Source organism: Oncorhynchus tshawytscha, linkage group LG03 (assembly GCF_018296145.1).
Source record: "Oncorhynchus tshawytscha isolate Ot180627B linkage group LG03, Otsh_v2.0, whole genome shotgun sequence".
Classification (NCBI taxonomy): Eukaryota; Metazoa; Chordata; class Actinopteri; order Salmoniformes; family Salmonidae; genus Oncorhynchus; species Oncorhynchus tshawytscha.
In genome coordinates, this window is record NC_056431.1 from 75,617,440 (window position 1) to 75,640,745 (window position 23,306).

Below are 23,306 nucleotides of genomic sequence, written 5' to 3' on the forward strand. Positions count from 1 at the left end.
CAGCAGCCATAGACACCAAGAGGGAGGAAGGAGGAAGAGGAGGAAGGAGAGAGAGAGAAGAACACAAGGCCCATACCAGCAGCCATAGACACCAAGAGGGAGGAAGGAGGAAGAGGAGGAAGGAGAGAGAGAGAAGAACACAAGGCCCATACCAGCAGCCATAGACACCAAGAGGGAGGAAGGAGGAAGAGGAGGAGGGAGAGAGAGAGAAGAACACAAGGCCCATACCAGCAGCCATAGACACCAAGAGGGAGGAAGGAGGAAGAGGAGGAAGGAGAGAGAGAGAAGAACACAAGGCCCATACCAGCAGCCATAGACACCAAGAGGGAGGAAGGAGGAAGAGGAGGAGGGAGAGAGAGAGAGAACACAAGGCCCATACCAGCAGCCATAGACACCAAGAGGGAGGAAGGAGGAAGAGGAGGAGGGAGAGAGAGAGAAGAACACAAGGCCCATACCAGCAGCCATAGACACCAAGAGGGAGGAAGGAGGAAGAGGAGGAAGAGGAGGAGGGAGAGAGAGAGAAGAACACAAGGCCCATACCAGCAGCCATAGACACCAAGAGGGAGGAAGGAGGAAGAGGAGGAGGGAGAGAGAGAGAAGAACACAAGGCCCATACCAGCAGCCATAGACACCAAGAGGGAGGAAGGAGGAAGAGGAGGAGGGAGAGAGAGAGAAGAACACAAGGCCCATACCAGCAGCCATAGACACCAAGAGGGAGGAAGGAGGAAGAGGAGGAGGGAGAGAGAGAGAGAAGAACACAAGGCCCATACCAGCAGCCATAGACACCAAGAGGGAGGAAGGAGGAAGAGGAGGAGGGAGAGAGAGAGAAGAACACAAGGCCCATACCAGCAGCCATAGACACCAAGAGGGAGGAAGGAGGAAGAGGAGGAAGAGGAGGAGGGAGAGAGAGAAAGAACACAAGGCCCATACCAGCAGCCATAGACACCAAGAGGGAGGAAGGAGGAAGAGGAGGAGGGAGAGAGAGAGAAGAACACAAGGCCCATACCAGCAGCCATAGACACCAAGAGGGAGGAAGGAGGAAGAGGAGGAGGGAGAGAGAGAAGAACACAAGGCCCATACCAGCAGCCATAGACACCAAGAGGGAGGAAGGAGGAAGAGGAGGAGGGAGAGAGAGAGAAGAACACAAGGCCCATACCAGCAGCCATAGACACCAAGAGGGAGGAAGGAGGAAGAGGAGGAGGGAGAGAGAGAGAGAACACAAGGCCCATACCAGCAGCCATAGACACCAAGAGGGAGGAAGGAGGAAGGAGGAAGAGAGAGAGAAGAACACAAGGCCCATACCAGCAGCCATAGACACCAAGAGGGAGGAAGGAGGAAGAGGAGGAAGAGGAGGAGGGAGAGAGAGAGAAGAACACAAGGCCCATACCAGCAGCCATAGACACCAAGAGGGAGGAAGGAGGAAGAGGAGGAGGGAGAGAGAGAGAAGAACACAAGGCCCATACCAGCAGCCATAGACACCAAGAGGGAGGAAGGAGGAAGAGGAGGAGGGAGAGAGAGAGAAGAACACAAGGCCCATACCAGCAGCCATAGACACCAAGAGGGAGGAAGGAGGAAGAGGAGGAGGGAGAGAGAGAGAAGAACACAAGGCCCATACCAGCAGCCATAGACACCAAGAGGGAGGAAGGAGGAAGAGGAGGAAGAGGAGGAGGGAGAGAGAGAGAAGAACACAAGGCCCATACCAGCAGCCATAGACACCAAGAGGAGGAAGGAGGAAGAGGAGGAAGAGGAGGAGGGAGAGAGAGAGAAGAACACAAGGCCCATACCAGCAGCCATAGACACCAAGAGGGAGGAAGGAGGAAGAGGAGGAGGGAGAGAGAGAGAAGAACACAAGGCCCATACCAGCAGCCATAGACACCAAGAGGGAGGAAGGAGGAAGAGGAGGAGGGAGAGAGAGAGAAGAACACAAGGCCCATACCAGCAGCCATAGACACCAAGAGGGAGGAAGGAGGAAGAGGAGGAGGGAGAGAGAGAGAAGAACACAAGGCCCATACCAGCAGCCATAGACACCAAGAGGGAGGAAGGAGGAAGAGGAGGAAGAGGAGGAGGGAGAGAGAGAGAAGAACACAAGGCCCATACCAGCAGCCATAGACACCAAGAGGGAGGAAGGAGGAAAAGGAGGAAGAGGAGGAGGGAGAGAGAGAGAAGAACACAAGGCCCATACCAGCAGCCATAGACACCAAGAGGGAGGAAGGAGGAGGAGGGAGAGAGAGAGAAGAACACAAGGCCCATACCAGCAGCCATAGACACCAAGAGGGAGGAAGGAGGAAGAGGAGGAGGGAGAGAAGAGAAGAACACAAGGCCCATACCAGCAGCCATAGACACCAAGAGGGAGGAAGGAGGAAGAGGAGGAGGGAGAGAGAGAGAAGAACACAAGGCCCATACCAGCAGCCATAGACACCAAGAGGGAGGAAGGAGGAAGAGGAGGAAGAGGAGGAGGGAGAGAGAGAGAAGAACACAAGGCCCATACCAGCAGCCATAGACACCAAGAGGGAGGAAGGAGGAAGAGGAGGAGGGAGAGAGAGAGAAGAACACAAGGCCCATACCAGCAGCCATAGACACCAAGAGGGAGGAAGGAGGAAGAGGAGGAGGGAGAGAGAGAGAGAGAACACAAGGCCCATACCAGCAGCCATAGACACCAAGAGGGAGGGAGGAAGGATGGAGGAAGAGGAGGAGGGAGAGAGAGAGAAGAACACATGCCCATACCAGCAGCCATAGACACCAAGAGGGAGGGAGGAGGGAGGAGGAGGAAGAGGAGGAGGGAGAGAGAGAGAAGAACACATGCCCATACCAACAGCCATAGACACCAAGAGGGAGGGAGGAAGGAGGGAGGAAGAGGAGGAGGGAGAGAGAGAGAAGAACACATGCCCATACCAGCAGCCATAGACACCAAGAGGGAGGGAGGAGGGAGGAGGAGGAGGAAGAGGAGGAGGGAGAGAGAGAGAAGAACACAAGGCCCAGAGTGAAAAGGAAAGTGAAGGCAAGCAGAAACCCAGTTAGTGTATAGTGGAGAAGCCCAGGCTCTAAACCCAAAAGATCAACTCAGAACAGTAAATAAATTGAGGGGGAGGGAGGAAAAACTCTGATTGGCTGGAGCTGATTGGCTCCCAAGTGGGTGGGTCTATGCCCTCCCAGGACCACCCATGGCTGTACCCCTGCCCAGTCATGTGAAACCCATAGATTAGGGCCTAATGAATATTACTATTGACTGATGTCCTTACATGAATTGTAAGCCAGTAGTTGAAATTGTTGCATTTTGCTTTGACATTTTCTTCAGTATAGATTCAACCTCGGGGGGAGATTTGCAAATTGGCTACTTTGAAAAATCTCAAATAGAAAATATATTTTGATTTGTTTAACACTTTTTTGGTTACTACAAGATTCCATATGTGTTATTTCATAGTGTTGATGTCTTCACTTGTATTCTACAACGTAGAAAATAGTAAAAATAAAGAAAAACCCTGAATGATTTGACTGATACTGTATACCTCTCCATAATGTGTGGGAATACTTTGAAAACATTTTCCAAATAAAAAATATTTGGACCTGATTTTCTGTTGTTTTCACAGTCTTACTTCCACCCTATAAATGTATTTTTTGGGGGGTGCCAAATAAGATCACCCGCAGGCCAAATTGGGCCGGCGGCCAACAGTTTGGTGAACCCTGGTCTAAGATATGCTACGGTAGGTCTTATCTAAGAGTAGTGCTCAATCAAAAGTGACTGAAAGAACCACAACACGCACATGACGCCACCGTGGTATGCAGCCGGTCACATGCACCTCACGTGGTTGTTTGTGAATGGTGGTGTGTTTTGTTTATGTATTGTAGTGAGGCAGAGAGGTCAGGAGAAGAGACGGAGAGGTCAGGAGAAGAGACGGAGAGGTCAGGAGAAGAGACGGAGAGGTTAGGGTTAGGAGAAGAGACGGAGAGGTTAGAGAAGAGAGAGGTTAGGAGAAGAGACAGAGGTTAGGAGAAGAGACAGAGAGTTAGGAGAAGAGACAGAGAGGTTAGGAGAAGAGACAGAGAGGTTAGGAGAAGAGACAGAGAGGTTAGGAGAAGAGACAGAGAGGTTAGGAGAAGAGACAGAGAGGTTAGGAGAAGAGACAGAGAGGTTAGGAGAAGAGACAGAGAGGTTAGGAGAAGAGACAGAGAGGTCAGGAGAAGAGACAGGAAAGAGAAAGAAAGGACAACTGAGATAAGATTAAGACAGAAATGGAGAGTGAGGTCATGACAGATACCAGAAAGATAAAAGAAAATGGGAGAAGAGAGAGACAGAGAGATGTAGAGAGAGGGAGAAATTGTTGATTCAGTATGTCCATGTGTGTGAACATACCAGTACATGTGATTACTGTACATTTATGTGTACAGTATATGCATTTGTATTTGTGTGTGTGTGTTGTATGTGCGAGGAACACGGGGCGTGTTCCCCTACCTGAGGTGGACTGCCTGTTTTTGCGTGGGGAACGTGTGAGACGTTGGTAGGGGTCAGCGGCTCCGTACAGGTCCAACGTGCTCACACACATCAGGATGGTCTTCTGAATGTAGTCCACCACCACTAGACCATTGCAGCTCCCAAACGCTAGACTGACACACAGAAACACACACAGAGAGCAGTCGAAAAGAGAGTCTCGTTGGAATGGAGTAACTGAAAGAACACGAGGTCCATAACTTGAAGAATAGTTCCTATCTAATGTAATGGCCATCTAGCACCTAAAAAGGTCTTTTGGCTGCCCCCAAAGAACCCCTGTTGGTTCCAGGTAGAACCCCAAAAGGTTTTTTACATGGAAATGGACTGGTAAACACATAATCAATGAACTGGTAAACATAATAAATGAACTGGACTGGTAAACACATAATCAATGAACTGGACTGGTAAACACATAATCAATGAACTGGACTGGTAAAGCATAATCAATTAACTGGACTGGTAAACACATAATCAATTAACTGGACTGGTAAACACATAATCAATGAACTGGATTGGTAAACACAATCAATTAAATGAACTGGTAAACACATAATCAATGAACTGGACTGGTAAACATAATCAATGAACTGGACTGGTAAACATAATCAATGAACTGGATTGGTAAACACATAATCAATGAACTGGACTGGTAAACACATAATCAATGAACTGGACTGGTAAACACATAATCAATTAAATGGACTGGTAAACACATAATCAATTAAATGGACTGGTAAACACATAATCAATTAAATGGACTGGTAAACACATAATCAATTAAATGGACTGGTAAACACATAATCAATTAAATGGACTGGTAAACACATAATCAATTAAATGGACTGGTAAACACATAATCAAATAAATGGACTGGTAAACACATAATCATTTAAATGGACTGGTAAACACATAATCATTTAAATGGACTGGTAAACACATAATCAATTAAATGGACTGGTAAACACATAATCAATTAAATGGACTGGTAAACACATAATCAATTAAATGGACTGGTAAACACATAATCAATTAAATGGACTGGTAAACACATAATCAATGAACTGGACTGGTAAACACATAATCAATTAAATGGACTGGTAAACACATAATCAATTAAATGGACTGGTAAACACATAATCAATTAAATGGACTGGTAAACACATAATCAATTAACTGGACTGGTAAAATATCCCCTTGCATGATTTCCTGTATTGTGCCAATAACAACCTTGTTCCTTCTGTATCACTGTAGGAAGACGTGTCAACACTTGACTCCCAGAAACATATGTACAGTGGAGCAAAAAAGTATTTAGTCAGCCACCAATTGTGCAAGTTCTCCCACTTAAAAAGATGAGGCCTGTAATTTTCATCATAGGTAAGGTAAGGTAATGTAATTTTCATCATCATTTTCATCATAAACTATGATGGACAAAATGAAGGGAAAAAATCCAGAAAATCACATTGTAGGGATTTTTAATGAATTTATTTGCAAATTATTGTGGAAAATAAGTATTTGGTCACCTACAAACAAGCAAGATTTCTGGCTCTCACAGACCTGTAACTTCTTCCTTAAGAGGCTCCTCTGTCCTCCACTCGTTACCTGTATTAATGGCACCTGTGAACTTGTTATCAGTATAAAAGACACCTGTCCACAACCTCAAGCAGTCACACTCCAAACTCCACTATGGCCAAGACCAAAGAGCTGTCAAAGGACACCAGAAGCAAAATTGTAGACCTGCACCAGGCTGGGAAGACTGAATCTGCAATAGGTAAGCAGCTTGGTTTGAAGAAATCAACTGTGGGAGCAATTATTAGGAAATGGAAGACATACAAGACCACTGATAATCTCCCTCGATCTGGGGCTCCACGCAAGATCTCACCCCGTGGGGTCAAAATGATCACAAGAACGGTGAGCAAAAATCCCAGAACCACACAGGGGGACTTAGTGAATGACCTGCAGAGAGCTGGGACCAAAGTAACAAAGCCTACCATCAGTAACACACTACGCCGCCAGGGACTCAAATGCTGCAGTGCCAGACGTGTCTCCCTGCTTAAGCCAGTACATGTCCAGGCCCATCTGAAGTTTGCTAGAGAGCATTTGGATGATCCAGAAGAAGATTGGGAGAATGTCATATGGTCAGATGAAACCAAAATATAACTTTTTGGTAAAAACTCAACTTGTCATGTTTGGAGGACAAAGAATGCTGAGTTGCATCCAAAGAACACCATACCTACTGTGAAGCATGGGGGTGGAAACATCATGCTTTGGGGCTGTTTTTCTGCAAAGGGATCAGGACGACTGATCCGTGTAAAGGAAAGAATGAATGGGGCCATGTATCGTGAGATTTTGAGTGAAAACCTCCTTCCATCAGCAAGGGCATTGAAGATGAAACGTGGCTGGGTCTTTCAGCATGACAATGATCCCAAACACACCACCCGGGCAACAAAGGAGTGGCTTCGTAAGAAGCATTTCAAGGTCCTGGAGTGGCCTAGACAGTCTCCAGATCTCAACCCCATAGAAAATCTTTGGAGGGAGTTGAAAGTCCATGTTGCCCAGCAACAGCCCCTAACCATCACTGCTCTAGAGGAGATCTGCATGGAGGAATGGGCCAAAATACCAGCAACAGTGTGTGAAAACCTTGTGAAGACTTACAGAAAACGTTTGACCTCTGTCATTGCCAACAAAGGGTATATAACAAAGTATTGAGATAAACTTTTGTTATTGACCAAATACTTATTTACCACCATAATTTTCAAATGAATTAATAAAAAATCCTACAATGTGATTTTCTGGAGAAAAAAAAATCTCATTTTGTCTGTCATAGTTGAAGTGTACCTATGATGAAAATTACAGGCCTCTCTCATCTTTTTAAGTGGCTGACTAAATACTTTTTTACCCCACTGTAAGAATATAAGAAACATACATATATTGATTCCAATGTCAACTCTAGAACATCACTTTAGATTGCAGCTCAATATACTGAGACATAACCCCAGTGTATATACTGCTTCTTTCATCCCAAGTGGTATGCAGATGTAGAGACATAACCCCAGTGTATATACTGCTTCTTTCCTACCAAGTGGTATGCAGATGTAGAGACATAACCCCAGTGTATATACTGCTTCTTTCCTACCAAGTGGTATGCAGATGTAGAGACATAACCCCAGTGTATATACTGCTTCTTTCCTACCAAGTGGTATGCAGATGTAGAGACATAACCCCAGTGTATATACTGCTTCTTTCATCCCAAGTGGTATGCAGATGTAGAGACATAACCCCAGTGTATATACTGCTTCTTTCCTACCAAGTGGTATGCAGATGTAGAGACATAACCCCAGTGTATGTGTAGGGGTGAAAACCTACAGTACCAGTGCCAAGACAGTATACAGAACAAACTGAAGAGATGAATAAAATCCACTTTAACGAATGAATAGCTTCAGGGGAGCACGGTTAGTGACCTTGTCTGTGCCTCCAGCACTGTAGACACACTGTAGACTCACTGTAGACTCTTATTTATTTTTTTAAAGAGCTGCGAATGTATCACATTTTTCGACCAAACTCTGGAAAACATAAGCTTGTTAATGGCCTTGAGGCTTTTCTATTGATTAACTGTAGAGAAGCAGCCAAGGAGGTATCAAAGTTTCTCTCCTCTGTCAAAACAGCCTCTTTTCCCAGAAAACCAGACACGTTTTTTTTCAAAACTTTTTTGAATCATGTTTCACCGATTACAGTTTCCTTCTGCTACTGTTAAATTATAGATGAGTGAAATGAAATATGTATTAGTGTATTTAGGCGTATGCTTTATTCAATTTATTAGAAAATAGCTGCTGGGATGATGAATAAAGAGGCAGAGGACTGAGACAGAAAGGGACAGAGAGAGAGAGAGGGACAGAGACAGAGAGGGACAGAGAGAGAGACAGAGAGTGAGAGAGAGACAGAGACAGAGAGGGACAGAGAGAGAAAGGGACAGAGAGAGAGAGAGAGACAGAGACAGAGAGGGACAGAGAGAGAGAGGGACAGAGAGAGAAAGGGACAGAGAGAGAAAGGACAGAGAGAGAAAGGACAGAGAGAGAAAGGGACAGAGAGAGAGAGGGACAGAGAGAGAGAGGGACAGAGAGACAGAAAGGGACAGAGACAGAGAGGGACAGAGAGAGAGAGAGGGACAGAGAGAGAAGGGAGGGACAGAGAGAGAGAGAGGACAGAGAGAGAGAGGAGACAGAGAGAGAGAGAGAGAGAGAGAGAGAGAGACAGAGAGAGGGACAGAGACAGAAAGGGACAGAGACAGAGAGGGACAGAGACAGACAGGGACAGAGACAGACAGGGACAGAGAGAGAAAGGGACAGAGAGAGAAAGGGACAGAGAGAGAGAGAGAGACAGAGAGAGAGAGGGACAGAGAGAGAAAGGGACAGAGAGAGAAAGGGACAGAGAGAGAAAGGGACAGAGAGAGAAAGGGACAGAGAGAGAAAGGGACAGAGAGAGAAAGGACAGAGGAGAGAGGGACAGAGAGAGAGAGAGAGAGAGACAGAGAGACAGAGAGAGAGGGACAGAGAGAGAGAGGACAGAGAGAGAGAGAGAGGGACAGAGAGAGAGAGAGAGAGAGAGAGAGAGAGGGACAGAGAGAGAGGACAGAGAGAGGACAGAGAGAGGGACAGAGACAGAAAGGGACAGAGACAGAAAGGGACAGAGACAGAAAGGGACAGAGACAGACAGGGACAGAGACAGACAGGGACAGAGACAGACAGGGACAGAGAGAGAGAGGGACAGAGAGAGAGGGACAGAGAGAGAGAGAGACAGAGAGGGACAGAGACAGAGAGACAGAGAGGGACTGGACATAAAGGCAGATGTAGATAGACATGGGAGGGAAATGAAAACATGATTGTGTGTGTTTGTGTGATATAGACAGAGAAAGTAACTTTCCCGATTGGCGCAGATGTCTAAGGCACTGCCTTACAGACCCTGGTGTCACAACCGGCCATGATCGGGTGTCAAATAGGGTGTAAATATGTCTTATTAACGGACTTGCCTAGTTAAATAAAGGTTAAATTACAATTTAAATGAATAAATGAAAGAAAGAGGCAAAATAGAGAGATAGACAGAAAGGAACAAGAGAGGAGGAGAGAAGAGGAGAGGAGAGGAAGGGGAGAGGAAGAGGAGAGGGAGAGGAAGAGGAAGAGGAAGAGGAAGAGAGGAGAGGAGAGGAGAGGAGAGGAGAGGAGAGGAGAGGAGAGGAGAGGAGAGGAGAGGAGAGGAGAGGAGAGGAGAGGAGAGGAGAGGAGAGGAGAGGAGAGGAGAGGAGAGGAGAGGAGAGGAGAAGAGAAGAGAAAGAGGAGGGGAAGAGGGGAGGGGAGGAGGGGAAGAGGAAAGGAGAGAGGGGAGGGGAAGAGAAGAGAAGAGAAGAGGAGAGGAAGAGGGGAAGGAGGAGAGAAGAGGGGAGGAAGAGGAGGGGAAGGGAGGGGAGAGGAGAGAAAGAAAGGAGAGGGGGAAGAGGGGAGAGGAGAGAAGAGAAAGAGGAAGAGGAAGAGGAGGGGAGGGGAGGGGAGAGGAGATGAAAGGAAAGGAGAGGAAGAGGGGAGGGAGAGGAGGAGAGAAGAGGGAGAGAAGAGGAAGAGGAGAGAGGAGGGGAGAGAAGAAAAGAAGAGGAGAGGAGAGGAAGAGGGGAGGGAGAGGAGAGGAGAGGAAGAGGGAGGTAGAGGGAGAGGAGAGAAGAAAAGAAGAAGAGAGGGGAGGGGAGGGGAGAGGAGAGGGAGAGGAGAGGAGAGGAGAGGAAGAGGGAGGGGAGGGGAGAGGAGAGGGAGAGGAGAGGAGAGGAGAGGAGAGGAGAGGAGAGGAGAGGAGAGGAGAGGAAGAGGGGAGGGGAGAAGAGAGGAGAGAAGAGGAGAGGAAGAGAGGAGGGGAGGGGAAGAGAGGAAGAGGGGAGGGGAGGGGAGAGGAAGAGGGGAGGGGAGAGGAGAGGAAAGGAGAGGGGAGGAAGAGGGGAGGAGAGGGGAGGAAGAGGGGAGGGGAGAAGAGAGGAGAGAAGAGGAGAGGAAGAGAGGAGGGGAGGGAAGAGAGGAAGAGGGGAGGGGAGGGAAGAGGAAGAGGGAAGAGGGAGGGGAGAGGAAGAGGGGAGGGGAGAGGAGAGGAGAGGAAAGGAGAGGGGAGGAAGAGGGGAGGAGAGGGGATCGGGGAGGGGAGAGGAAGAGGGGAGGGGAGAGGTAGAGAGAAGAGGAGAGAAAGAGGAGAGGAAGAGGGGAGAGGAGAGGAGAGGAGAAAAGTATGTGAGTTTAAAAACAGTGTGAGTGGAGAGATGGATGGTGTGAGTGTGGAAGTGAGAAGTAGAAAGGGTTTAGAGACACACAGAGAGCCGAGAGTCACTCACAGGCCATAGGCAGAGTTGATATCCAGGCTGGTGATCTGCTGGGGGGGCTCTCTATCCACCCACTGTAGCTGCATCACCAACTCAGCCTGATACCCCGGGGGCATGCGCACTGGACGACTCTTCACCCTGACATACAGAGAGGGAGGGGGGGGGTAGAGGGGAAAGACAGTTTGAAAGTTATTGTAGAGGAGAAGGAGAGTTTCGCCGATAACAATTTTACCATCACAGCGACACCTTGGTAGACCCTGTTGAGGTGTCTGACAGCGACACCTTGGTAGACCCTGTTGAGGTGTCTGACAGCGACACCTTGGTAGACCCTGTTGAGGTGTCTGACAGGGACACCTTGGTAGACCCTGTTGAGGTGTCTGACAGCGACACCTTGGTAGACCCTGTTGAGGTGTCTGACAGGGACACCTTGGTAGACCCTGTTGAGGTGCCCGACAGGGACACCTTGGTAGACCCTGTTGAGGTGTCTGACAGAGACACCTTGGTGCACCCTGTTGACAGCGACACCTTGGTGCACCCTGTTGAGGACTGACAGGGACACCTTGGTAGACCCTGTTGAGGTGCCCGACAGGGACACCTTGGTAGACCCTGTTGAGGTGTCTGACAGAGACACCTTGGTAGACCCTGTTGAGGTGTCTGACAGGGACACCTTGGTAGACCCTGTTGAGGTGTATGACAGAAGTGACTCACTTGCGGTAGTGGAGGCTGTCTTGTGAGCCGTTGCTGGGGCTACCGGGCATCTGGGGGGAGTGGGAACTGGGGTCCGAGAAACATGGGTCTGTCTCTGACAGGGAGATGCCATCCTCTGAATCAAACTGCAGACGCACTTCTAGAGACTGTGGATTAGATTAGATTATATTAGATGTATTATCCTGCCACAGGGGGAAAGTTGTGTGGTGCTTCAAAAGACAATACAATACAATTCAGAAATACTTTAGTAAAAAAAAAGAGTAGAATATACTATAGTAATTACTGTAGTATTTTGCAGACTGTAAAACACTGTAGTGTTTTGTGGACTATGGTATAATGCAGTATTTACTGTAGTATTTTGCAGACTGTAGTATACTGTAGTATTTACTGTAGTGTTTTGCAGACTGTAGTATACTATAGTAATTACTGTAGTATTTTGCAGACTGTAGTATACTGTAGCATTTACTGTAGTGTTTTGCAGACTGTAGTATACTATAGTAATTACTGTAGTATTTTGCAGACTGTAAAACACTGTAGTGTTTTGTGGACTATGGTATACTGCAGTATTTACTGTAGTATTTTGCAGACTGTAGTATACTGTAGTATTTACTGTAGTGTTTTGCAGACTGTAGTATACTATAGTAATTACTGTAGTATTTTGCAGACTGTAGTATACTGTAGTATTTACTGTAGTGTTTTATGGATATTACTGTAGTATTTACTGCAGTGTTATGCACTCTGCAGTATACTGTAGTATTTACTCTAGTGTTTCTGGGGACATTACTGTAGTTTTTACTTAAGTGTTTTCATTTATTATTTTTGACATTGAAGTGGGAGGGAGGGCTTTCCACTTGAGAAAACCTGCTGAACAAGACGCTAAAATAGCACATTTTCCATAACCTGTTGGTAGGTAGGACTGGGTTCTGAACAGAGAGTTCAGAGCTCCTGCTCTAATCTATAGGAACAAAATGTATGGTCTATCCTTGTCACGTAGGTTTCTCACTCACGGGTGACACAAATTGGGATATTGGGGAGGGGAAGGCCTAGGGTTTATGCAAATTACAATACTGTAGTACTACCTATAATTAAACAAGTGTGCGGACTGAACTGTTTTTGCAGAAATTTCTGTAGTATTTACTACAGAGTTTTTGTGTGGATAATACTGTAGTATTTACTACAGAGTTTGTGTGGATAATACTGTAGTATTTACTACAGAGTTTTTGTGGATAATACTGTAGTATTTACTACAGAGTTTTTGTGTGGATAATACTGTAGTATTTACTACAGAGTTTTGTGTGGATAATACTGTAGTATTTACTACAGAGTTTTGTGTGGATAATACTGTAGTATTTACTACAGAGTTTTGTGTGGATAATACTGTAGTATTGTAGTTGAATCAGCTGTACTGACTGGGGAAGCGGGTTAGGAAACATCTCTCATCCACTCACCACTATCTCTGCGTTGGCGTCGTGTTTGCTGAAGTGGTAGAGGATGACGTGGGCAGAGATGCCCACCACACAGAAGAGACGGCTCTGCGGGCACCAGCGGACCATCTGAATGGCGTAAGGGTCCTCCTCTACCTGCTCGACCGCCCGGCCTTCACCCGCATTGGGGTTCTCAAACACCTTAGACGTCTTCAGCTTGTACAGCATCTGCAGCGTAACTGGTCACACAAAGAGTCTAGTTTATAAATGCAAAAAATGTAGTTCTTATGTAATTAGAATTAGTGTTCTTGATAAGAATTAGAGAAGCGTTAGTATTGATGATAATATAGTAGCGGTAGTATTGCAGGGTATTGTTCTTATTTTCAATGACAGCCTAGTGGCCTGTTCAGGGGCAGAACGACAGATTTGTCGTACCTGACAGCTACACCTTGGTAAACCCTGTTGAGGTGTCTGACAGAGACACCTTGGTAGACCCTGTTGAGGTGTCTGACAGCGACACCTTGGTAGACCCTGTGAGGTGTCTGACAGCTACACCTTGGTAGACCCTGTGAGGTGTCTGACAGCTACACCTTGGTAAACCCTGTTGAGGTGTCTGACAGCGACACCTTGGTAGACCCAGCTTGGGGATTTGAACTCTTCAACCACTAGGCTACCCTGCCGCCCCAGTGTTGATGTGTAATCTGCAGAGTGTTGATGTGTAATCTGCAGAGTGTTGATGTGTAATCTGCAGAGTGTTGATGTGTAATAATGTAGTATTGATGAATATGGTTGCCAATATAGTATTGTTGATACTATAGTATTGTTGATAATATAGTATTGTTGATAATATAGTATTGTTGAATATTGTTGAAATATAGTATTGTCGATAATATATTATTGTTGATACCATAGTATTGTTGATACTGTAGTATTGTTGATAATATAGTAGTGTTGATAATATAGTATTGTTGATAATATAGTATTGTTGATAATATAGTATTGTTGATAATATAGCATTGTTGATAATATAGTAGTGTTAGTATTGTTGATATTATAGTATTGCTGATAATATTGTATTGTTGATAATATAGTAGTGTTAGTATTGTTGATATTATAGTATTGCTGATAATATTGTATTGTTGATAATATAGTATTGTTGATAATATAGTATTGTTGATACTGTAGCATTGTTGATAGTATAGTATTGTTGAATATTGTTGATATTATAGTATTGCTGATAATATTGTATTGTTGATAATATAGTATTATTGAATATTGTTGATACTATAGTATTGTTGATAATATAGTATTGTTGATAATAATATAGTATTGTTGAATATTGTTGAAATATAGTATTGTTGATACTGTAGTATTGTTGATACCATAGTATTGTTGATAATATAGTATTGTTGATACTGTAGTATTGTTGATAATATAGCATTGTTGATACTGTAGCATTGTTGATAGTATAGTATTGTTGAATATTGTTGATATTATAGTATTGCTGATAATATTGTAGTGTTGATAATATAGTAGTGTTAGTATTGTTGATAGTATAGTATTGTTGAATATTGTTGATATTATAGTATTGCTGATAATATTGTATTGTTGATAATATAGTAGTGTTAGTATTGTTGATATTATAGTATTGCTGATAATATTGTATTGTTGATAATATAGTAGTGTTAGTATTGTTGATAATATAGTAGTGTTAGTATTGTTGATAATATAGTATTGCTGATAATATTGTATTGTTGATAATATAGTAGTGTTAGTATTGTTGATATTATAGTATTGCTGATAATATTGTATTGTTGATAATATAGCATTGTTGATACTGTAGCATTGTTGATAGTATAGTATTGTTGAATATTGTCGATACTATAGTATTGTTGATAATATAGTATTGTTGATAATAATATAGTATTGCTGAATATTGTGGAAATATAGTATTGTTGATACTGTAGTATTGTTGATACCATAGTATTGTTGATACTGTATTGTTGATAATATAGTATTGTTGATAATATAGTATTGTTGATAATATAGTATTGTTGATACAGTAGTAATGTTGATACAGTAGTAATGTTGATAATATAGCATTGTTGATACTGTAGCATTGTTGATAGTATAGTATTGTTGAATATTGTTGATATTATAGTATTGCCGATAATATTGTATTGTTGATAATACAGTAGTGTTGATACTGTTGATAGTATAGTATTGTAATATTGTTGATATTATAGTATTAATATTGTATTGTTGATAATATAGTATTGTTGAATATTGTTGATAATATAGTATTGTTGATAATATAGTATTGTTGAATATTGTTGAAATATAGTATTGTCGATAATATATTATTGTTGATACCATAGTATTGTTGATACTGTAGTATTGTTGATAATATAGTAGTGTTGATAATATAGCATTGTTGATACTGTAGCATTGTTGATAGTATAGTATTGTTGAATATTGTTGATATTATAGTATTGCTGATAATATTGTATTGTTGATAATATAGTAGTGTTGATACTGTAGCATTGTTGATAGTATAGTATTGTTGAATATTGTTGATACTGTAGTATTGCTGATAATATTGTATTGTTGATAATATAGTAGTGTTAGTATTGTTGATAATATAGTATTGTTGATAATATAGTAGTGTTAGTATTGTTGATATTATAGTATTGCTGATAATATTGTATTGTTGATAATATAGTAGTGTTAGTATTGTTGATATTATAGTATTGCTGATAATATTGTATTGTTGATAGTATAGTATTGTTGAATATTGTTGATATTATAGTATTGCTGATAATATTGTATTGTTGATAATATAGTATTATTGAATATTGTTGATACTATAGTATTGTTGATAATATAGTATTGTTGATAATAATATAGTATTGTTGAATATTGTTGAAATATAGTATTGTTGATACTGTAGTATTGTTGATACCATAGTATTGTTGATATTATAGCATTGTTGATACTGTAGCATTGTTGATAGTATAGTATTGTTGATAATATAGTATTGTTGATACAGTAGTAATGTTGATACAGTATTGTTGATAATATAGCATTGTTGATAGTATAGTATTGTTGAATATTGTTGATATTATAGTATTGCCGATAATATTGTATTGTTGATAATATAGTAGTGTTGATACTGTAGCATTGTTGATAGTATAGTATTGTTGAATATTGTTGATACTGTAGTATTGCTGATAATATTGTATTGTTGATAATATAGTAGTGTTAGTATTGTTGATATTATAGTATTGCTGATAATATTGTATTGTTGATAATATAGCAGTGTTAGTATTGTTGATAATATAGTATTGTTGATAGTGTAGTATTGTTGGATATTGTTGATATTATAGTATTGCTGGATATTGTTGATATTATAGTATTGTTGAATATTGTTGATATTATAGTATTGTTGATAATATAGTATTATTGAATATTGTTGATACTATAGTATTGTTGATAATATAGTATTGTTGATAATAATATAGTATTGTTGAATATTGTTGAAATATAGTATTGTTGATACTGTAGTATTGTTGATACCATAGTATTGTTGATATTATAGCATTGTTGATACTGTAGCATTGTTGATAGTATAGTATTGTTGAATTGTTGATATTATAGTATTGCCGATAATATTGTATTGTTGATAATATAGTAGTGTTGATACTGTAGCATTGTTGATAGTATAGTATTGTTGAATATTGTTGATATTATAGTATTGCTGATAATATTGTATTGTTGATAATATAGTAGTGTTAGTATTGTTGATAATATAGTATTGTTGATAATATTGTATTGTTGATAATATAGTATTGTTGAATATTGTTGATATTATAGTATTGCTGATAATATTGTATTGTTGATAATATAGTAGTGTTAGTATTGTTGATAATATAGTATTGTTGATAATATAGTATTGTTGAATATTGTTGAAATATAGTATTGTTGATACTGTAGTATTGTTGATACCATAGTATTGTTGATAATATATTATTGTTGATACTATAGTATTGTTGATAATATAGCATTGTTGATACTGTAGTATTGTTGATAATATAGCATTGTTGATACTGTAGCATTGTTGATAGTATAGTATTGTTGAATATTGTTGATATTATAGTATTGCTGATAATATTGTAGTGTTGATAATATAGTAGTGTTAGTATTGTAACATAAGAAAGGAAGGGAGAGAGTGAACTTACTAGCAGATGCATCCCAAAACTTGACGGTTCCATCTGCGTGTCTGCATAAAGAGTAAAAGATGGGGGCAAAGGTCAAGAGAACAGTCCGTGTCCAATACTGAATGAGACTCTAATGCATTTATCAACAACAAACACAAAGGGGAGCAGAGGAAAACGTTATTACTTCCTGTCTGAATGAATGGAACCAGCCGCTGCGTGTTAGTTCACACACTTTGACAACAAAGTCTCCAACAGTACGGAACCCACTGACTCACCCTGTGACGATAACCTCTGGGTAGGTCTGTGAGCCTAATGTCCACGTACCGCCACTCACTGGCCACTCCTGTCAGGAATAAGACAGATGGTCAATGGACTGAAAAGTTCCCGAACGGAATTGAGCTTTTTTGTTGTTGTTCGCTTTAGTTTTTCTTTGTCAATGTCTGACCTATGACCTATGACCTGTAGCGTACCTTGTGGCTGTAGCCGGTCTTCTTCTGCTTGGCTCCTACGGAGTAGAGGACTGGGATGATATCCGGGGGGCACTCGGCGAAGTAGGCTGTACAGGTGACAGGAGACTCGTGGATGTCCATGGAGTATGGGTTCTCAAAGATAGGGAAACTTGCAAAAGGAGAGGGGAAAGAAAAATTATATCATGTGCATGTCGAGTTCTCACAGGGAAGTACGTGTGTATGTGTGTGTGTGTGTGTGTGTGTGTATGTGTGTGTGTGTGTGTGTCTGCTACAGAACATTATCACCAGCATTTTTTAAATGACAAATAACCAAAAGGTCCAATAAGTTCTAACTGAGTAGTGTAGTTTGTGGATATCCAATAGGCATCTGATGGATATTTCAACCTTTTGGTGGTAGCAGAGCAGAACACCACCCAAGACACCACTTCAATGCATTCCCAGCATCTAATTGTCCAAGCACTACTCCATATCAACGCTGTAATGATGTAAACACAGGGTCATACAACTATGGAGGAATAGTTGATGTGTAATCTGCAGAGTGTTGATGTGTAATCTGCAGTTTTACGTGGTAGGATGCTGTCTGGGACTAATATAGTTGTGATGTGGTAGGATGCTGTCTGGGACTGTTATAGTTTTATGTGGTAGGATGCTGTCTGGGACTGTTATAGTTTTATGTGGTAGGATGCTGTCTGGGACTAATATAGTTTTATGTGGTAGGATGCTGTCTGGGACTATTGTTGTTTTATGTGGTAGGATGCTGTCTGGGACTAATATAGTTGTGATGTGGTAGGATGCTGTCTGGGACTATTGTCGTTTTATGTGGTAGGATGCTGTCTGGGACTAATATAGTTTTATGTAGTAGGATGCTGTCTGGGACTAATATAGTTGTGATGTGGTAGGATGCTGTCTGGGACTAATATAGTTGTGATGTGGTAGGATGCTGTCTGGGACTAATATAGTTGTGATGTGGTAGGATGCTGTCTGGGACTAATATAGTTTTATGTGGTAGGATGCTGTCTGGGACTGTTATAGTTTTATGTGGTAGGATGCTGTCTGGGACTAATATAGTTTTATGTGGTAGGATGCTGTCTGGGACTAATATAGTTTTATGTGGTAGGATGCTGTCTGGGACTGTTATTGTTTTATGTGGTAGGATGCTGTCTGGGACTGTTCTAGTTTTATGTTTTATGTGGTAGGATGCTGTCTGGGACTAATATAGTTGTGATGTGGTAGGATGCTGTCTGGGACTAATATAGTTTTATGTGGTAGGATGCTGTCTGGGACTAATATAGTTGTGATGTGTTGATAGAGGAGTGTTATTCCCCCTGGTGATGTCTAACATTTGGCCTGACGGTGTCACCTAGACAGCTGTGAGAACATGGAGTCATATCCAGTCACATCAGGAGTTGACAGCCTGGTTTCCTCTGGACCACAGTAGCAGCCTGTGTGTGTGTGTGTGTGTGTGTGTGTGTGTGTGTGAACATACTTGCTCTGTGTCAGATCAACCATGATAAAGTCCTTTTCTAGAAGCAGCACCACCGCATACGGATCCTGGATCTCTGTAGACAGTAACACAGAGAACAAATACATTAACTACATAGGAATATAGTGTATGTTTCTATATCTAACACAGAGAACCAATACATTAACTACATAGGAAGGAACATTAAATATACTGTATGTTTCTACATCTCCACAGAGTAACATGTGTGTATTTGATGTAGGGAGGGAGGGAAAGAGAGCGAGAGTGAGAGAGAGAGCGAGAGAGAGAAAGAGAGAGAGATTTGACTTAATCCTTCAAACCCTAACTAATGACCATGGCCCCTCAACTCACTGTTGGAGTATGGGGTGTCACAGAGCACCAGGAACTCTACGATAGGGTGGTCCATCTCCAGGACCGTAATGGCCTTGCCATGCATGATGGTCAGGGTGGGCCTCCGTCCCCCAGCCTTGTCGTATGACAGACCCCCAGAGAAGATGACATAGGGCTCGTTGCTGTGGAAACAGAGAAGATGACGTAGAGCTCACTGCTGTGGAAACAGACTCTGTCCCAGTCTAAAGTGTCTGTCACTGTCCCAGTCTAAAGCGTCTGTCACTGTCCCAGGCTAAAGTGTCTGTCCCAGTCCCAGTCTAAAGTCTGTCTGTCCCAGTCTAAAGCGTCTGTCTCTGTCCCAGTCTGTCTCTGTCCCAGTCTGTCTCTGTCCCAGTCTAAAGCGTCTGTCTCTGTCCCAGTCTAAAGCGTCTGTCTCTGTCCCAGTCTAAAGCGTCTGTCTCTGTCCCAGTCTAAAGCGTCTGTCTCTGTCCCAGTCTAAAGCGTCTGTCTCTGTCCCAGTCTAAAGCGTCTGTCTCTGTCCCAGTCTAAAGCTGTCTGTCCCAGTCTGTCCCAGTCTAAAGCGTCTGTCTCTGTCCCAGTCTAAAGCGTCTGTCTCTGTCCCAGTCTAAAGCGTCTGTCTCTGTCCCAGTCTAAAGCGTCTGTCTCTGTCCCAGTACTTGACTCACATTTGCTTCATGTGCTTTTCTATACAGTTGACGTCAGAAGTTTACAGACATTTAGGTTGGTGTCATTAAAACTTGTTTTTCAATCACTCCACATATTTCTTGTTAACAAACTATAGTTTTGGCAAGTCGGTTACGACATCTAATTTGTACATCCTAGAAGTAATTATTCTAACAATTGTTTACAGACAGATTATTTAACTTATAATTCACTGTATCACAATTCCAATGGGTCAGACGTTTACATACACTAAGTTGACTGTGCCTTTAAACAGCTTGGAAAACTACAGAAAATTATGTCATGGCTTTAGAAGCTTCTGATAGGCTAATGGACATAATTTGAGTCAATTGGAGGTGTACCTGTGGATATATTTCAAGGCCTACCTTCGAACTCAGGGCCTCTTTGCTTGACATCATGGGAAAATCAAAAGAAATCAAGCCAAGACCTCTGTAGACCTCCACAAGTCTGGGTCATCCTTGGGAGCAATTTACAAACGCCTGAAGGTACCACGTTCATCTGTACAAACAATAGTACGCAAGTATAAACACCATGGAACCACGCAGCCGTCATACCAATCAGGAAGGAGACACATTCTGTCTCCTAGAGATGAACATACTTTGGTGCGAAAAGTGCAAATCAATCCCAGAACAACAGCAAAGGACCTTGTAAAGATGCTGGAGGAAACTGGTACAAAAGTATCTATATCCACAGTAAAACGAGTCCTATATAGACATAACCTGAAATGCCACTCAGCAAGGAGAGGCCATTGCTCCAAAACCACCATAAAAAGCCTGACTACGGTTTGCAACTGCACATGGGGACAAAGATCGTACTTTTTGGAGAAATGTCCTCTGGTCTGATGAAACAAAAATTGAACTGTTGTAGGAAAAAGGGGGAGGCTTGCAAGCCGAAGAACACCATCCTAACCGCAAAGCACGGGGGTGGCAGCATCATGTTGTGGGGGTGCTTTGCTGCAGGAGGGACTGGTGCACTTCACAAAATAGATGGCATCATGAGGAAGGACAATTAGGTGGATATATTGAAGCAACATCTCAAGACATCAGTCAGGAAGTTAAAGCTTGTTGACAAATGGGTCTTCCAAATAGACAATTACCCCAAACATACTTCCAAAGTATTGTGGCAAAAATGGCTTAAGGACAACAATGTCAAGGTATTGGAGTGGCCATCACAAAGGCCTGACCTCAATCCAATAGAAAATTTGTAGGCAAAACTGAAAAAGAGTGTGCGAGCAAGTATGCCTATAAACCTGACTCAGTTAAACCAGCTCTGTCAGGAGGAATGGGACAAAATTCACCCAATTTATTGTGGGAAGCTTGTTGAGAGTGTCATGACGTTGCCCTCTTTGGGTACAGCGAGTACCATCCCACTCTGTCTCCTAAAACTAGGCTGCTGTGGTCAGAGAGGTCGTAAATTCCTGGAGGAGATGATCTCCTCATGGCCACAGTATAGAGACAGAGTGAGTTTTCATAGAGAACAAAGGAATTTCTTCCACCTCACAGAACTTGAGGTCCGAACAACATTCATGTTCGGGAGAAGGTATAAAAGATCGGTGAAGAATCCAGCTACGAACTGGTCCGTTTGGTACAATTTGCTGAAGCTCATGGGAGATGGTGCGGCCACATTACCATAACGCTGTTTATATAATAGCCTCAGATTTTAGGTTTAGATCTAATTGTTGTATAAGATGAATGAGTGAATATGATACTGTTTGTAAAATTGTGTAATGTGATTTTGGACTTTTTAATGAAAGAAACTCCAATTCCCTTTTGAGTTTAACTAAATCACAGGACCGCCCATGAGCCCAGTTAGGGTCGGGCATCCTGGGAAAGGCCCTTTTCTGCAATTCCGAATAAAACCTTGAGAATTTCTCAACGGACCATGTTTCCCTCAATTACGAGAGAAGAAAGGTTGCAGACCATGTTTCCCTCAATTACGAGAGGACAAAGGTTGCAGACCATGTTTCCCTCAATTACGAGAGGACAAAGGTTGCAGACCATGTTTCCCTCAATTACGAGAGGACAAAGGTTGCAGACCATGTGTCCCTCAATTACGAGAGGACAAAGGTTGCAGACCATGTGTCCCTCAATTACGAGAGGAGAAAGGTTGCAGACCATGTTTCCCTCAATTACGAGAGGACAAAGGTTGCAGACCATGTTTCCCTCAATTACGAGAGAAGAAAGGTTGCAGACCATGTTTCCCTCAATTACGAGAGGACAAAGGTTGCAGACCATGTTTCCCTCAATTACGAGAGGACAAAGGTTGCAGACCATGTTTCCCTCAATTACGAGAGGACAAAGGTTGCAGACCATGTTTCCCTCAATTACGAGAGGACAAAGGTTGCAGACCAGACTGCTGAATCTTTTAACCATCCCACGTGGTTAATCTCTCAGACTATCGATACCGACAGAATTTTATTTTATTTATTTTACCTTTATTTAACTAGGCAAGTCAGTTAAGAACAAATTCTTGATTGAGGAAGGCGCCCCACTTCATAATATTGTTCCACCAGCACAGGTTTCATAAATTTACAAATAGTGATTAAATATTCACTTACTTTTTGAAAATCTTCCTCTGATTTTTCATCCAAAGGGTCCCAGCTATAACATGTAGTGTTGTTTTGTTAGATAAACTCCTTCTTTATATCCCAAAACGTCAGTTTAGTTGGCACCATCGAATTGACTAATCCACTCGTTCAACTCAAAAAATTTGAGAATCTACCCCTAAACTTTGATTCAACAAGTCAAAATATGTTTCTAGTTACTCCTCAGATACCCTAAAATGTAATCAAACTATAATATTTCGGGGCCTCCTGGGTGGCGCAGTGGTTAAGGGCGCTGTACTGCAGCGCCAGCTGTGCCATCAGAGACCCTGGGTTCGCGCCCAGGCACTGTCGTAACTGGCCGCGAACGGGAGGTCCGTGGGGCGACGCACAATTGGCCTAGTGTCGTCCTGAGGCGGCCCTGGCCCCAACCAAGGTTGGCGTGCACTGTGTTAAGAAGCAGTGCAGCTTGGTTGGGTTGTGTGTCTGAGGACGCATGACTTTCAACCTTCGTCTCTCCCGAGCCCGTACGGGAGTTGTAGCGATGAGACAAGATAGTAGCTACTAAAACAACTGTATACCATGAAATTGGGGAGGA

The 23,306-nt window shown here is 42.6% G+C and overlaps 1 protein-coding gene across 1 annotated transcript in view; it reads right to left on the reverse strand.

Annotated features, from left to right (window-relative positions):
- The window catches only part of LOC112224864 (syntaxin-binding protein 5-like), a 262,601-nt gene that overhangs the window by 80,483 nt on the left and 158,812 nt on the right, over positions 1-23,306 (reverse strand). Inside the window, exons 10-18 of the mRNA XM_042320003.1 lie at positions 19,486-19,646; positions 19,138-19,210; positions 17,652-17,799; positions 17,457-17,524; positions 17,203-17,243; positions 12,989-13,203; positions 11,541-11,686; positions 10,845-10,970; positions 4,451-4,602 (exon numbers count right to left, since the gene is read on the reverse strand). Of these exons, the coding sequence (XP_042175937.1) occupies positions 4,451-4,602; positions 10,845-10,970; positions 11,541-11,686; positions 12,989-13,203; positions 17,203-17,243; positions 17,457-17,524; positions 17,652-17,799; positions 19,138-19,210; positions 19,486-19,646 (1,130 nt within the window). The remainder of the gene's footprint in view (positions 1-4,450; positions 4,603-10,844; positions 10,971-11,540; positions 11,687-12,988; positions 13,204-17,202; positions 17,244-17,456; positions 17,525-17,651; positions 17,800-19,137; positions 19,211-19,485; positions 19,647-23,306) is intronic.